Raw genomic sequence first — 13607 nt, 5'->3', positions numbered from 1 at the left:
GTTAATCAGCTATGCTTGAATGGTCACGACCACAGCGGCTTGCTGATTATGTGCTTATACTAGTTCAAGAAGTTCGCTAACGGCAATAATTCTGTAAGCGCATTATACGTTGGTGATTTAATAATTAAATGAGATATCTGGTCATTGAATGTTTTAGTGTTAAAACTAGGTACCGATAGCTTCAGTGCAACAATAACCTATTGCAGGCATGACAGAGGTGAAACAGCGAATGATTGTGATCTTTTAGTAGTAAGTATAGATACCAGAAATAGCCTACATATCTGATATGCTTGAGATTACATCAAGTGGTCCTGTTTTTCTGGGTGCAGGTAAGGTATATTAGACATCGCCAAACTGGTGCAGCATACCATGTGATATGGATTCTGGACACAATCCTGTATGCTCAGAAGATATGTGGGCCGACCAGGTAGCTTACATTGGATTTCTAAAGAAGGCTGTAACTACCGCACCGCTTCAATACAGCTTTTTTATGTCCATGTCTTGTTTGATTCAAGCATTAGTCGTGATGCAGCCGGTAATGATCTAAGATTAATTGAGGACATGCTAAGCAATGCAAGCAAACTGTCTTTTTGCTGGTCCTACCAGCATAGTCTGTTCTTATCTTTAGACCTCTTTTCGCGGCATCATTGAGGACTTTGACAGCACTTGCAGGTATGATTCATTATGCTGCAATAATCTGACAAGTGCCAAGCATAAATGACAGATACATCCAGCCCTTGCAGCATTCAAGACTTCAATTATATACCATGACAACAGCCTAATAAGATCAGACAAAGTAGTGTCAATGTCAAGCTTTATATTTGTATTCAATGATGGTACATCCCCTCTGAAACTAGGAATTCGTTTGCCACTTGTATAAGCGCCTTTGCAATATTTTTCCGCTTGTTTTTGTGCTTTCCATCAATGAAATCAAGGCATACAGGCTACAACGGTTACCTTCACAATACGCCATCACGTCATGTATTTAAAGATATTGTGAAGCAGCTGTCCTTTGTTCATCATGTGTTTCGTTACTCAACATGTTCTGAATTAATCCTAAATTATGATTGGCGGACCAACCTACAATGCGCTTACAGAATCACCGCCGTTAACTGATTCCGTGACCAGCTGATCAACAAGCCGCCAATGTCGTGATCATTGAAGCGTAGCAGATTAGCTTATCAAACGCCGTGATTTCGTGATTACTAGTCTGCTTGCCGTTCTATGGTCGCTGACACGCCCACTCTACGGCAGCTACTTTCAAACGCATTTAGACAAATGTTAACGACTTTCCCGTGAGCTTATTGCAGGTTCATTGACGTTTTTTAACTATAATCTATAGAATGAGACATGGATACGCATAAATTTTGAGATTTTCCAAATTATGGACAACCCTAATATACAAATAGTACATCCTAAATCGTTTTGGAGAAATCATAAGAGTCTAATTATGAACTTTATGATTTAATATTACCAAGTTATACTCAGTATTCAATTCGTGGTTACATTTTACTGATGAAGGGATTGCGCATATTTCGGTTGATTCCATATTTTCGATGTCATCTCGTTGCTTTTTTATAATTTCAAATCACAAAAACGGTTTTCAGACTTAAATCAGTGACCCCTATTCGCGGTGAGGAAGGGACGACATTTGTAAAATAATTTGCAGCCATTGTTCAACATATTGTAAGTTCTGTGACTTCATCTTATATACTACTTCACAACGGCGCGATGCAATAATTTGTTAATGAATGCATTCGGTTTCGGCCAAATAATATGTGACTGAAAGGAATGCTCAACGGCTGATTTATATCAACATGACAGTGGCGATTGGTCTATCACTATCATTATATAATTCCCGGCTGAGTCTTCATCTCGAGTGTTAACCTGTGTTGCAATGATTACAGACTATAATCAAAAGGATTATCTCCTAGCAATGACATAGAATATAAATGGAGAGACGAATCTTCTTCATCGTTATCGTCATGTCCGCATTGGATTTTGGTGAGTAAAATTGTTCCGGTCAATTGGGGAATAAAGCCAGTGATTCGGTATGTGGTGCGGGATGGTACATCCTCTCTCAAGAGTTTGGTGGATCGAAGAAAAGTATCAGTCAAAAGTAAAGCATTATCCCTACCACTATTATCGCCCACGCCGTAATGTCACACAGATTGATGATAAATTATGCTTGTAATATAAGATTGCACCGGGTAAACTAATTTTACATTTTTATGTTTTCTGTAAATGTTTGCGGTATACTGCCCATCCCGCATCATAATGGTAAGAACGGGATAACGCGGTGGCGAGATAGCACAGTGGTATAATCCGCGGCTGCAACATCAATGGGTGCGGGTTCGAGTCCGACCGAGGTCGACTTCCGAATTCCGATACCTAAATGTTGGAGGTTTACCTAGGCTCCTCCTCGTCACCTCATCCGTGTATGCGGTGTCTTACAAAAGCCTAGAGGTGGGCCGTGCTATAAGTCGGCAGTTACGGAAAATAAAAAGAATATCGGCCTGGTGTAAATGACCATAGTAGTCGACAAACACCATGAATACCCCAAAAACAAACAAACAAACAAACGGGATAACGCACATCGAGTCTCAACCCAACTAGTTAACATTCGTAATGTAGTGGCATGCTCCCATGTTTGACCTCGTTATCCAAGTCGCTCTGTTCGAAATAAGTTCGGAAACGTGTAACACCAATAGTTGTGAATGCCGCATCGATTGGTGCACGTTCTGCGTGGAATAATAACGTCATGATTCGAATTTGATTACGATGCTATTATGATGCAACTGATTTTCATGATAATTCTCACAATAACATGCGATACAGATTCATAAGCTCGAAAGTGTAACCATCAAAACTGTATGTGAAAAAAAGTTATATATCGATCCCAACTTTTGGATTATCGTATAAAGATCCAGGACCTGATGACTCATAGTCACTGTAAATCATGGAATGAATCTACGCACATCACAACCTAATGAAACCCAGCCAATGTATCAATTTTCATTTTACAGCTTTGGGAATCACATGCATCAAGTGTTCGCAGACCCACTTCACCGGCGATCCAAATTTCGATGACTGTTACAAGCTCCAATCGTTATCAGTCATGGAAGACACGAACTGTCACATGAATGAACCCGACGCGTATTGCTACACGAAAATAGAGCTCTCTGACGGTGAGCCGAAGTCAATATACTGAAGAATCGTTGAATGTCCTATTTTAGTGTCAATACAATAAACGGATGCAGCAGATGATTCAATTTCTCGTATGTGTGGTCCTTCAAATACGAGGACGACGCGTAGCTGCTCTTCTTCACAAACCAAATTGTACTTTCAAGGTATGCTTTCGTACCTGGAACGGGGTTGCGCGAATCCACGACATGACACACTCTACACGACTGACGAAGTTCCCGATTCGGTGAAATGCACGACAAGTTACGGAAATGCTCAAGAATCTCAGAGCATTCACCAGACTGAGTGTTACTTGGCATGCGAAGGCGACGTGTGCAACGTTATGAAAATTCTAGGCAAGTAAACTCATCACGGGCAGCTCTTTGGAAATGGTGTGAAAAAAACGCGTTACCTCTAGATCAGCTCAAGTCGTGTCCAGAGGGGTGTCCGGGAAATACCGAATGCAACTATTTTACGGGAAAGTGCCAGTGTGCTCCGAACCGGCATGGCGAAGATTGTCTTTCAAATGGTGCGTATAGCTGACAGCACGAGTTAAGTAGGTCGGTATTACACATTGCACCGTATTTTAGTAATAATTGTAGTGCCATAATCTCGGAAACAAGACTTTGCGGTCTTAAAACCGACTCGCATAATATCAATTATCACTGTTTTATAAACATGATATAATCTTTATGTTTATAAGTTAAATTCACCACTTACAGATCTCTCGATGAATTCTCACAGCTGCGTGCAGTGTAATTCACAAATGCATCCGAACTGCTCTAGTATGACAACAGGCGCCAAATGTCAAAACGGAGAAAAGCATTGTTCAACTACCCAGACTTGGATTCTCAATCAAGGTACATGCTAGTTCCCATATAATGAACAAGATTTCCCTCGAAAATGAGCTACCGACGAACATAAAACGAGTAGATTTGAGCATGGTGCATGGTGTAAAACCGGATTGGCCTTAATATGTATTGATGCGGTTAACTTCGGCACTGCATGATTACGTATAGAAATTATTATCTAGAAATAGATAATAATTTTTGTTTGATACATGTCAGACGGAAGGATAAAGATTTGTCAGATTACAAAAAAATTACTTTTTAGCAAATGAACATAAGGCTGCTTATATGTTTGAAAGTATCAATTGGAATCCCTGCAATTCCAAAAAAATAATGGAATGTAACTTGGGTTGACATGTCGGAAAAATTATTTAGAATATGTAGGAAGTAACAGCAACTTCCAATGAGGTCATTCAATTGATCGGTGTCTGACTACGTTACAGACGGAACCTTCGACAGTGATCCGGTGGTAACAAGAAGTTGCAGCAGCCAATACGTGTCACCTGATCGATGTTACCTTACTGGCACAAGTGATATAAACATCGCCATGTACACCGAATACACGTGCGTCTCAACTTGTTCGGAGGAAAATTGCAACACCGGAATCGGTAATGTTTATATCACGTATCCGCTCAATAGCCCGGATAACTTCAAACCTATTTCATGTGCAATATCATATCCCAACAAACAATATGTTCATATTCTATATTTTTTCGACTCCAAGCTTTGCGACGGTCTCTTATCAGGAGCAAACTCCGCCAGATGTCGTTACACACATTCCACATGCAGTATTTAAAAACAATGTTTGCTAAAACGAATAGGCAATTAATCTACCATCCTACGCTGATGACGGGTTTGTTATGTTTCATGATGAGGTTTAGTGTGATTCGTATTTGATCAGATTGAATGACCTTCACCCGTCAGTAATATTTACTATTGAAAAAGGAAATAGCAATAAATAACAAAGCCGATTGGCTGGGCTGTTGGCGCCGGCACTGATATCGGTGGTTGAAACATCCGATAGTGGTTTGTGTCGCATATATGCTATGAACCCATCTTGCTGTTGTTTTTGCCATAACTACCGTATAACAGATTTATATTACTCTCAGAATATTTCAATGGGGTCGTGTTGTTATTCGGTTACTCTATAACCGTATTTGTCTCCGGTATATACTATAACTGTGCGTGATATTTATATGTGGCTCACAAGTTTATTTAATTCTCATTATTACGTCACTACCATAACATGTTTTCTAAATCCCGTGGTTAATATCACAACGGGTTCGCTGCTCGCCTCACCTTGCAGGGGATTTACTTTACAATATAGTCCTATTGTTTTCTTATTATATCTAAGTTCTGTACTTTGATCCATCTAACTAATATATATGTGTGGATTTGATTTCAGCGAATGGAAATGTGGACGAGGAATTCATACCTATGAAATGTGTGGTGTGCGAAGGAGATGAAAAATCATGTGGGCCTTCCTATTCCCTTACAACCGACTGTCCGAGAGATACCACTCATTGCATGTCATCAGTAACGTATTGGGAGACTGTGGTCCACGATTCTAACTTGGCAGGTAATAATCATCATCAGTGCGGTTCAGCTGAGACTTGCCTGCCAGACGATCTGTAAACAAACCATTATAAATTATAGAACAGCTTAGACTGCGTAATCGCGTGAATGAATTTTGTACTTCTGCCTCTCATCGTGCATAGTGGTACAATATTGTATGGATTTCTAATATTTATGAAGATGCATTCGTGTTTGTGGTTTATGTGTACGTGTCCGGTTCAGCTATATGCGCGGCACCTCGAACTGAATTTATGGTAATTGATATCTATAAAATTATTCTCATCGCTGCCCAAATTCTGAAATGATAGTTACGGATATGTATCTCGCACTGCACAGAATTTAGGATAAAATCGTAGTTTCACAGCTTTCCTATGATATTTTAATGATAACATCCACGTACGACACACTATAATAGATTCAGATAGGCAATGTCAGTTTCATTCTACGCATTAACCGTAGTCACGGGCTCCACAAACTTTTGTTCTTTCTCAGCAACACTGAACTATAGCAGGCAATACTTTTATTGAAGTTTCACGATTCACCACAGCAAATAGTTGGTTTAATTCCCTTAACGTTTACCTGAATTGGCATACATTTGTTTCAAGGTGTTTCAAAACCCGAACCTTCAATTTCCATTCGATCGATCAAACGCGGCTGCTCCAACAAGCAAGTGAAAAGGGGTTGTTCGAAAAAGCGCATCGGAGTGCTGAACGTGCACGAAGTAACTTGCAGTGAATCATGCATAGGAGACGGATGCAACACTGGATGGCGTAAGTATCATAGCTTGATTCCAGGCAGGGGTGTTTGGGACTTAAATTTCGGTCATATATATCGTTTCAATCACTCCTCAAGAGAAGAACGTACCGTAAAATAGCGAGCAGTAATATCCCAGAAGCCCCTAGACTGTTGACTCCTAAACTGTGGTACACTATCATCTGTCAATTGGTACCAGAATGACTCATTGTTCCTATAAATTTGCTAAAGTAATTAAATCAAGAATTTTGCTATAGTGGCAGTAGGCCAATTGAAACTACGTGGTACATGTAAAGCAGAGGAGCTTCATGTCCCCAGTTGGTAACAACCTAATAAACGATGACCATATAACACTGTCAGTCTCTAGTATATATGCTGACAGGTAAATGTGATTCGTGGTTAATTCAGACTTGCAGACTCGGTCCCCATTGCCCGGGCGCATTTTGGTGGCAAAATGTTGACGGATCTTACTTCATAAAAGTTGCAAGACTAGCAGTGGCAAGATAGCGGAGTGGTTTAATCCGCGGCTGCATCACCCATAGGTTGTGGGTTCGTGACCGACCGACCTAAGTGTTGGAGGTTTATCTAGGCTCCTCCTAGCCACCTCGTCCACGTAAGCGGTGTCTTACAAAAAGCCTAGAAGTGATGGACCGTGCGGAATAAAAATGAATAATATCGGCCTGCTGTAAATGACCATAGTAGTCGATAAACACCATAAATACCACAAAACAAACAAACAAACAAGCTTTGGTTAAAATTGAATCAATAAATCACACTGTCATGATTTAAAAAGGTTGCTAACTGGTTCCAAGTTTTGTAAGCTTGACGAATGGCCCTTCATCGCTAACTGCCGTTTCAGTAATATATATAACTATCGGTTTACTACACGAATACAATAGAAATTCGTCACATGGGATACCGGACAATCATGAACGTCAATTTGACTAGTAACCTAAGTAGCAGGCCCGTCAAGTCGGTTCATCATGTTCCAGGAATCACGACTTGTAATAGAGATCTGAGCATTATTTGTATTTCCTTTTTTCTGGAGTATAGATCTGAACACTATTCACATTATCTCCGTGTCACATTACATAATAAACATCCACGATGGGTTAGGACTCAAATACGAAATAAAGGACCATGTCCGATATATACTGCCGAGCGAGATAGTGTAATGGTTATGCGTCCAGCTTCTCGATCGGTAGGTCGTGGGTTCAATCCCCGTCCGGGTCAGACCAAAGACTCTAAAACTGGTATCCGCGGCTATCCAGCTAGGCGCTCAGCATCCATGGGTAGCGTGGAGGAGAAAAATACGGTGGTGCAGACTAGATGACCTTGCTTAAAGGTCGTATCGCATCTCCATCGTCAAAGCATCTCGATGGTGCCGGCGAAAATAAATCTGATCTCTCTCTCTCTCTCTCTCTCTCCGAATTACTCCACACTGATGATCGGATGTGTCGTGCAGAAGTGTACATTTCAAATTAATCAATTACATCTTTGCATATACAGCGGCGCGCCCCAGGTGCGTGAAATGCGACAATAAGAAAACGAAATCCCACGGACACAAGTGTCTTCATACTCCGCCTTCTTCAGAAAACTGTGCTGGCCCTCATCACGAATATTGCTATGCGTATCTGCAAAGAGATGGCTCTACCTCAGGTAATGCAAACGCTACGCGCATGTTCAGAACTCAGAAGTAAACCAACATCAACTTGTGGTTTGCCAGGTTTAAAATGAAGCATCGATTATGGGTATGGTGCAATGTGACAGATATTAACAATAAATTCAATCTATGTGGTGTAGGTTTACAGATACGCTGCTCACCTTCACTTAAAGTGCCCATGCCCATCCACTTACACCAGTGGTCCCGAATGTGGGCGATAGCGCCCCTGAGTGGGCCTTTTTTAGTCAATTCACCAGCGATCAGAGTTAGGTGAATAAAGTTCCCGTCTATATATCTTCTTTTTGGGATCCGTAAATGTGGGGGGCGTAAATTTGTATCTAGATTGATAAGGGTGATAAGGCTAGGGTGATAAGGGTGATAAGTCGATAAAGGTGGGGAACCACTGATTCACACTAAGTGCAGCTTGGATACCGATTGCAGATGAGAAGCCGTCAAATCATTGAATACGCTTTCTTGTACATTGGGTAATCCGTATCCGAGAACTTGTCAGTGCAATGTATTCAGTATATAATCTTTCTAACGATCATTGGTTTTGGCGATGCCTGCACATGCTGTGAGCTTCAACTGTGGATAATCAGTTATGCTTTCGACTGCATTTCAAGCCCAAATATGAATAGACGTAGAACTTTTTACTGCAGCGAATGGTGCTTCTCGGCATCAGGGCCTTTTGTACCATGCCTGTGTTCAGTTATGAAACTATATGCGCCTATTGGACAACGTAGCATCGTCTAGAAGTAATTGAACTGGGTAGTAGTTTCATCATTTCTCGGACTATCCATTGAAGGATAAATTTCAAGAAGGCTGAATATTCCGTCCCGAGTTCCTGCCATGTTCTTCATGTAAATCATGTCGTGACAGCTGCATCTGACGGCATCGAGGAATTCCTTATCGTCAGGGGTTGCTCAAGCTACGACGAAAACAGCGGAAACGACGCGTGCCGCAACATTACCGATTACGGAAGAGTAATCGGCACGGAGTGCATCGATTATTGTCGCGAAAATGGCTGCAATTACCACAATTTCGAAAAAGAGGGGCATCCGGCGATTCACGAGCCAACACCCGGTAAATGAGATGAATAATTGTGAGCTTACCTGAAACAAATGCGCACTGGCTTATTTTGCGACTGAAACCGGGATCTCCCTGTAGTTACTCGAGCCTGAGGCCACAATGTTATTGGTATGACACATCTTTTTAGATCACATATTGCTCAGCGGTTCTCTTCCGCGGGTCCGTTACGGTCCGTCGAATATACAACATTATTATTCCCGATCTTAATTTCAACATGCAAGAGATCGTACGCTTTCCCATTAAATGGTCAAATGAAATATTAAATTTTAATGGATGTCAAAATTTGAAACGTACTTTTCTCATCGTGTCGCAATTAGAGCTGGACATCACGTTTCAAGTTCTCCAATCCGAACCCCGAATCCGAATCTATATCATAATTCTAGTTTTCCCACTTCTTTCTCGTGGTAGAAGCCCTGAAACGTCCATTAGCTATCTCACACATCTCAAACCGATCAATGAGCTTCACATGTCAGTTGCAACCAGACTCCAAGAAGTCGTGATCGACCCGCGGCATTGTCACAAAGTGCATTGAACTTGGTACGGTTAAATCACATACCAAATTATGCCTGAAAAACTCCATTAAATTTCGACCGTATCATTTTGCGACATTTCTATTGTGGAGTATTGATAATAAAGTCGCGGCACGTTCAAAGGAATCGAACAATCAAAATCAAGTTGGTGGTTTCTTGCAGAAACTTCAATTGAACCGCCTAACACGTTTAATACAACACGGTATCACGCAAGTTCTCATTGAATTGAAGTTTCCAATATTTGCTTTTTGGTTACATACATTTGTCGCAATCACGTTTTGTGTTAATGTCTATATTTGACGGTTCATCGGGCCGTAAATTGTTCTGCAATTTAACCGCTCCCCAAGCCAAAACGGTCTGGAACCATTGATCTACCTTACAGCTGACATTATAACACGCACGATCCTAACATCTGCGATTGCAATATGAATTACTTCGGTCCTAAGATATTGCGTTTCGTCGGTGAATACGCGCGTGTGTGATTTGGTCTTGGCAAGTGTTATAAAACATTTCATACCAACTATATGCAGACTTAATCTAATTTTCGTAATAGTGATGCGTCCGCTTTCTTGGTCGGTAGTTCGTGGCTTCAATCGCCGACCAGGTCAGACCAAACACTCGAAACTGGTATCCGTGGCTATCCCGCTGAGCGTTCAGCATCCACGGATAGCATGGAGAGAAAAATTGTGGTGTAGTCCAGATGACCTTACTTAAATGTCATATAGCATCTCCATCGTCAAAGCATCTAGCTGCAGATGATGAAGGCGAAAATAAATCTGATCTCTCTCTCCCTCTCTCTTTCTCTCTCTCTCTCACTCTCTCTTTCTCTCTCTCTCTTTCTCTCTCTCTCTTTCTCTCTCTCTCTCTCTCTCTCTCTCTCTCTCTCTCTCTCTCTCTCTCTCTCTCTCTCTCTTTCTTTCTTTCTTTCTTTCTTTCTTTCTTTCTTTCTTTCTTTCTTTCTTTCTTTCTTTCTTTCTTTCTTTCTTTCTTTCTTTCTTTCTTTCTCTCTCTCTCTCTCTCTCTCACTCTCAGCTATCTCCATTCCCTTGGATCAGTATATATACTCGTAGAAGACTTTGATGGTAAATAAGAGTTGACTGTACAATAGCGCACCAGTGTTGAGCGGAATCAGCATTGAGCACGCTACAATACCGGAGATGTTAGTGGCACCGCTGCGTCATGCTCAAAGATGTATAATCAAGGTGTGCTATACTGCCATACCTTCATTACCCTCTTCTATCGTTTCCATAACAGTTTGCATAGCATTGCGGCTTATTGGCGAGCGTGCGTCGCAGCTCACGATTTGGGCTCTGCGTGCCCTTATGCCAATAAAAGTAACTATAATATTCTGGATTACATGAAATAATTTTTAAAACGAAAATTTATTTATATATGTACAGCAAACCTGCATGGCGATGCTGGCGCAACCAATCAAGCAACTTCTTCAACTAGAAGCGCTGTTGCTTTTCTTGCATACGCATGGGCGCTCATGATTCTCGAAGGTTTCTGATGAAACGTACATACGTTCCATGGGGAAGTCGACAAAGTGTGAAAGATACATACATCACACCATATGTATAGTGGAGCTTCAATATCGAAGGATGCGAATTCAATGTCGCCCAAAAATCCAACATTTTAGGCAGGAAAGTTCAACATTTTTCTCATGCGCACCTTCCGTATTTTGATGCATTAGCATTTTGGTTAATGGTTACAAACGACTAATGATTATTGCATATTTTCGACAGCATGCGGCCATAAACCAAAATTGCAGTGTTCAACAGTCAATGCAGTCATTGTAAAGCGCCATTGCACTACATGTACCCACTGCAAGTTGCCGCTGTGCATCACATTGTATGGTCATATTAATTTTAGATATTTCTGTTTCGCTCTATCCACTGTATTGTGCCTTTATGAAATTACTTTTTATACATATTAACTGATATTCGGCGAGTGAAGCAAATGGAAAATTATACGAAAATCTCTGCATCTGATATACGTGCACCTTGCAGAATAAAATTTCAGTTCATCGACGACGTAAGACAAGGCAGGTTTTTAAAATGCAGCATTTAGGCCAGTGGTTCTAATCCTCTATGGAGGCACCAGGCACTTATCAGTTAGAAAAATAAAACGTGTACCTTTTAATTTGAAGCAAAGATAATCACCTATATTGATTTGGAAAATGTAAATTACAATCGGTTCGGAGTAGTGAAAACCCATAGAATTGCCATGAAGTATGGAAATTAGCATTGGCAATTGGCATTGACGTACGGTTAAATAACCCATAGTGGTCAGTATTGATTTTTGTCTACCGGATGCCCAAACTTATGTTGCTTTTCTTCGTTATAAGGAGATACAGTTACAGGAGATGGTTGCAGCAAACGGCATATGGAGGAGGCTTATAAGTTATAACTATTGAAACAGAACTAAAAATGTTCAATACAACATCCATTGTAACAGAATATTTATTAAACTCGAAGACTTTTCGGGTGCCTCTTTTCAAGAGCACACTAAAGGGAACTAAAATGTGCACATCACAAATCCCGTCAGCGTCTTAGGATCGGTCTGCGTGCAGCAAGCGCAGGAAGTATACGACGGCGCGATCAACTACAGCTTATGTGTGTGTCTTGACATCAGCGCACCCTTCAAACTGGCTTATCGACTACATAACACAATCGTAACGCACCCGGATGCTTGATCGGTGGGTCGTGGTCCCAAGCAATCCCTGACAGGTACAGTAGACACACTTCGGTAATGAAGCCATGTTTACACCCGCTATATGTCGAGGCAAGGATCAGGATTCTTCTTTTCCGGTAGATCAGGAATAGATTTTGAAATGTAGTGATTTACAGATGTAGCTCTAAGATCTTTTAGTGGATTTGAGACTGAGGTACACTCGGAGTCTTGGATACGTCAATTTTTCAAAATACCCACCGCGCTTACGAATTTATATAGGCTTGAAATCTCATTCGCAATCATCGCAATTCAAAAACGTATTTCCACTTCTGATTGTTCTGCTATGTTATTGTGATCAAAATGGATAGGTCTGGATTGCTGATCGTAATCATCATCTGGAGCTAACTTACATAGTAGACTATACTTTATTTTTTTATATCAATGCCGAATCAAATTCCTTTGACTAAAAGCGCGAATGAAACCCGTTCCGAATTTGATCAACAGGCGCCTTGTGTTGACAATCGTCGGAGCACAGCCTACCTCCCGAAATTGAGTGATTACGTTTGGTTGATTGTCGCCACTATAGAACACACCATCCACGTGATCGTGTCAGTTACGCGATCGTGAATGTCTCAGGATCGAGTAATATCGGAGAAGCTTCCATCAAGGCCAACTGCTTCCCCGGATGTTCAGAGAGTAAGAATGAACCCAGTAATGGTGATGTACCCACAACCGAACAGCTGACCTCGACTGCAGCCCCGCAGGGGCTGCAAGTTGCCTAGCATTTTTCCTAATCTATTATTTCATCTGCCCAAGACACACACAGTGCATTGCGACATACAAGATGCGATATAATGAACAGATAGGAAAATGCCGGAACGATCACTAACAGTAACAGTCTCTAAATCTGGAATCCACTTTGACCTAGTGTCCGATATCAGAATCTTTGATGTCAATCGCTCTTCGTCGCTATTTCTAGGTCTTTTGAATCTTTCTTCATCGGTTGTGCTTTACTGGGCATTTTTGTGGCCGTAAGAACGTGACACGGGGGGTGGCGGCGACGCTCACCACTACGCCATCTTCACCCACGCGTCATTGTGATGGCTTGATAACGTAGTGATAAAATCCACAGCTGCAAAACCAATGGATTGCGTGTTCGAGTCCGTACCGAGGTCGACTCCAGAATTCCTGCCTAAATGTTGGAGGTTTATTTAGGCTCATCCACGCAATATCATCCGTGTAAGCGCAGTGTCTTTTGAAAAGAAGTGAGCCCTGATACAAGTCGGCAGCTAC

At 41.3% G+C, this 13607-nt stretch overlaps 1 protein-coding gene across 1 annotated transcript; it reads left to right on the top strand.

The window, feature by feature from the left end:
* Positions 1-1845: 1845 nt before the first annotated feature.
* Positions 1846-11625, top strand: LOC145439400 (uncharacterized). Its single transcript, XM_080316883.1, has 11 exons — positions 1846-2004; positions 3027-3188; positions 3351-3539; positions 3602-3712; positions 3906-4043; positions 4475-4639; positions 5437-5610; positions 6212-6376; positions 7869-8018; positions 8902-9105; positions 11042-11625. The coding sequence occupies exons 1-11, from the start codon at positions 1953-1955 to the stop codon at positions 11149-11151; spliced, it is 1620 nt and encodes a 539-aa protein (XP_080173009.1). The 5' UTR covers positions 1846-1952; the 3' UTR covers positions 11152-11625.
* The last annotated feature ends 1982 nt before the right edge of the window (positions 11626-13607 follow it).

Source organism: Botryllus schlosseri, chromosome 5 (assembly GCF_051294905.1).
Source record: "Botryllus schlosseri isolate E-star chromosome 5, Bs_hap1, whole genome shotgun sequence".
In the NCBI taxonomy this organism is placed as follows: domain Eukaryota; kingdom Metazoa; phylum Chordata; class Ascidiacea; order Stolidobranchia; family Styelidae; genus Botryllus; species Botryllus schlosseri.
Note: the sequence above shows the minus strand (reverse complement) of the source record. Positions and strands in the feature narration are given on the sequence as shown.

What these genes read in the sequence shown, in the direction of transcription:
- LOC145439400 (XM_080316883.1), top strand. Translation starts at nt 1,953, where the DNA reads ATGGAGAGACGAATCTTCTTCATCGTTATCGTCATGTCCGCATTGGAT. An exon ending in CATGTCCGCATTGGATTTTG is followed by an intron (nt 2,005 to 3,026) that starts GTGAGTAAAATT and finishes TTCATTTTACAG; the next exon opens with CTTTGGGAATCACATGCATC. An exon ending in CGGATGCAACACTGGATGGC is followed by an intron (nt 6,377 to 7,868) that starts GTAAGTATCATA and finishes TTGCATATACAG; the next exon opens with CGGCGCGCCCCAGGTGCGTG.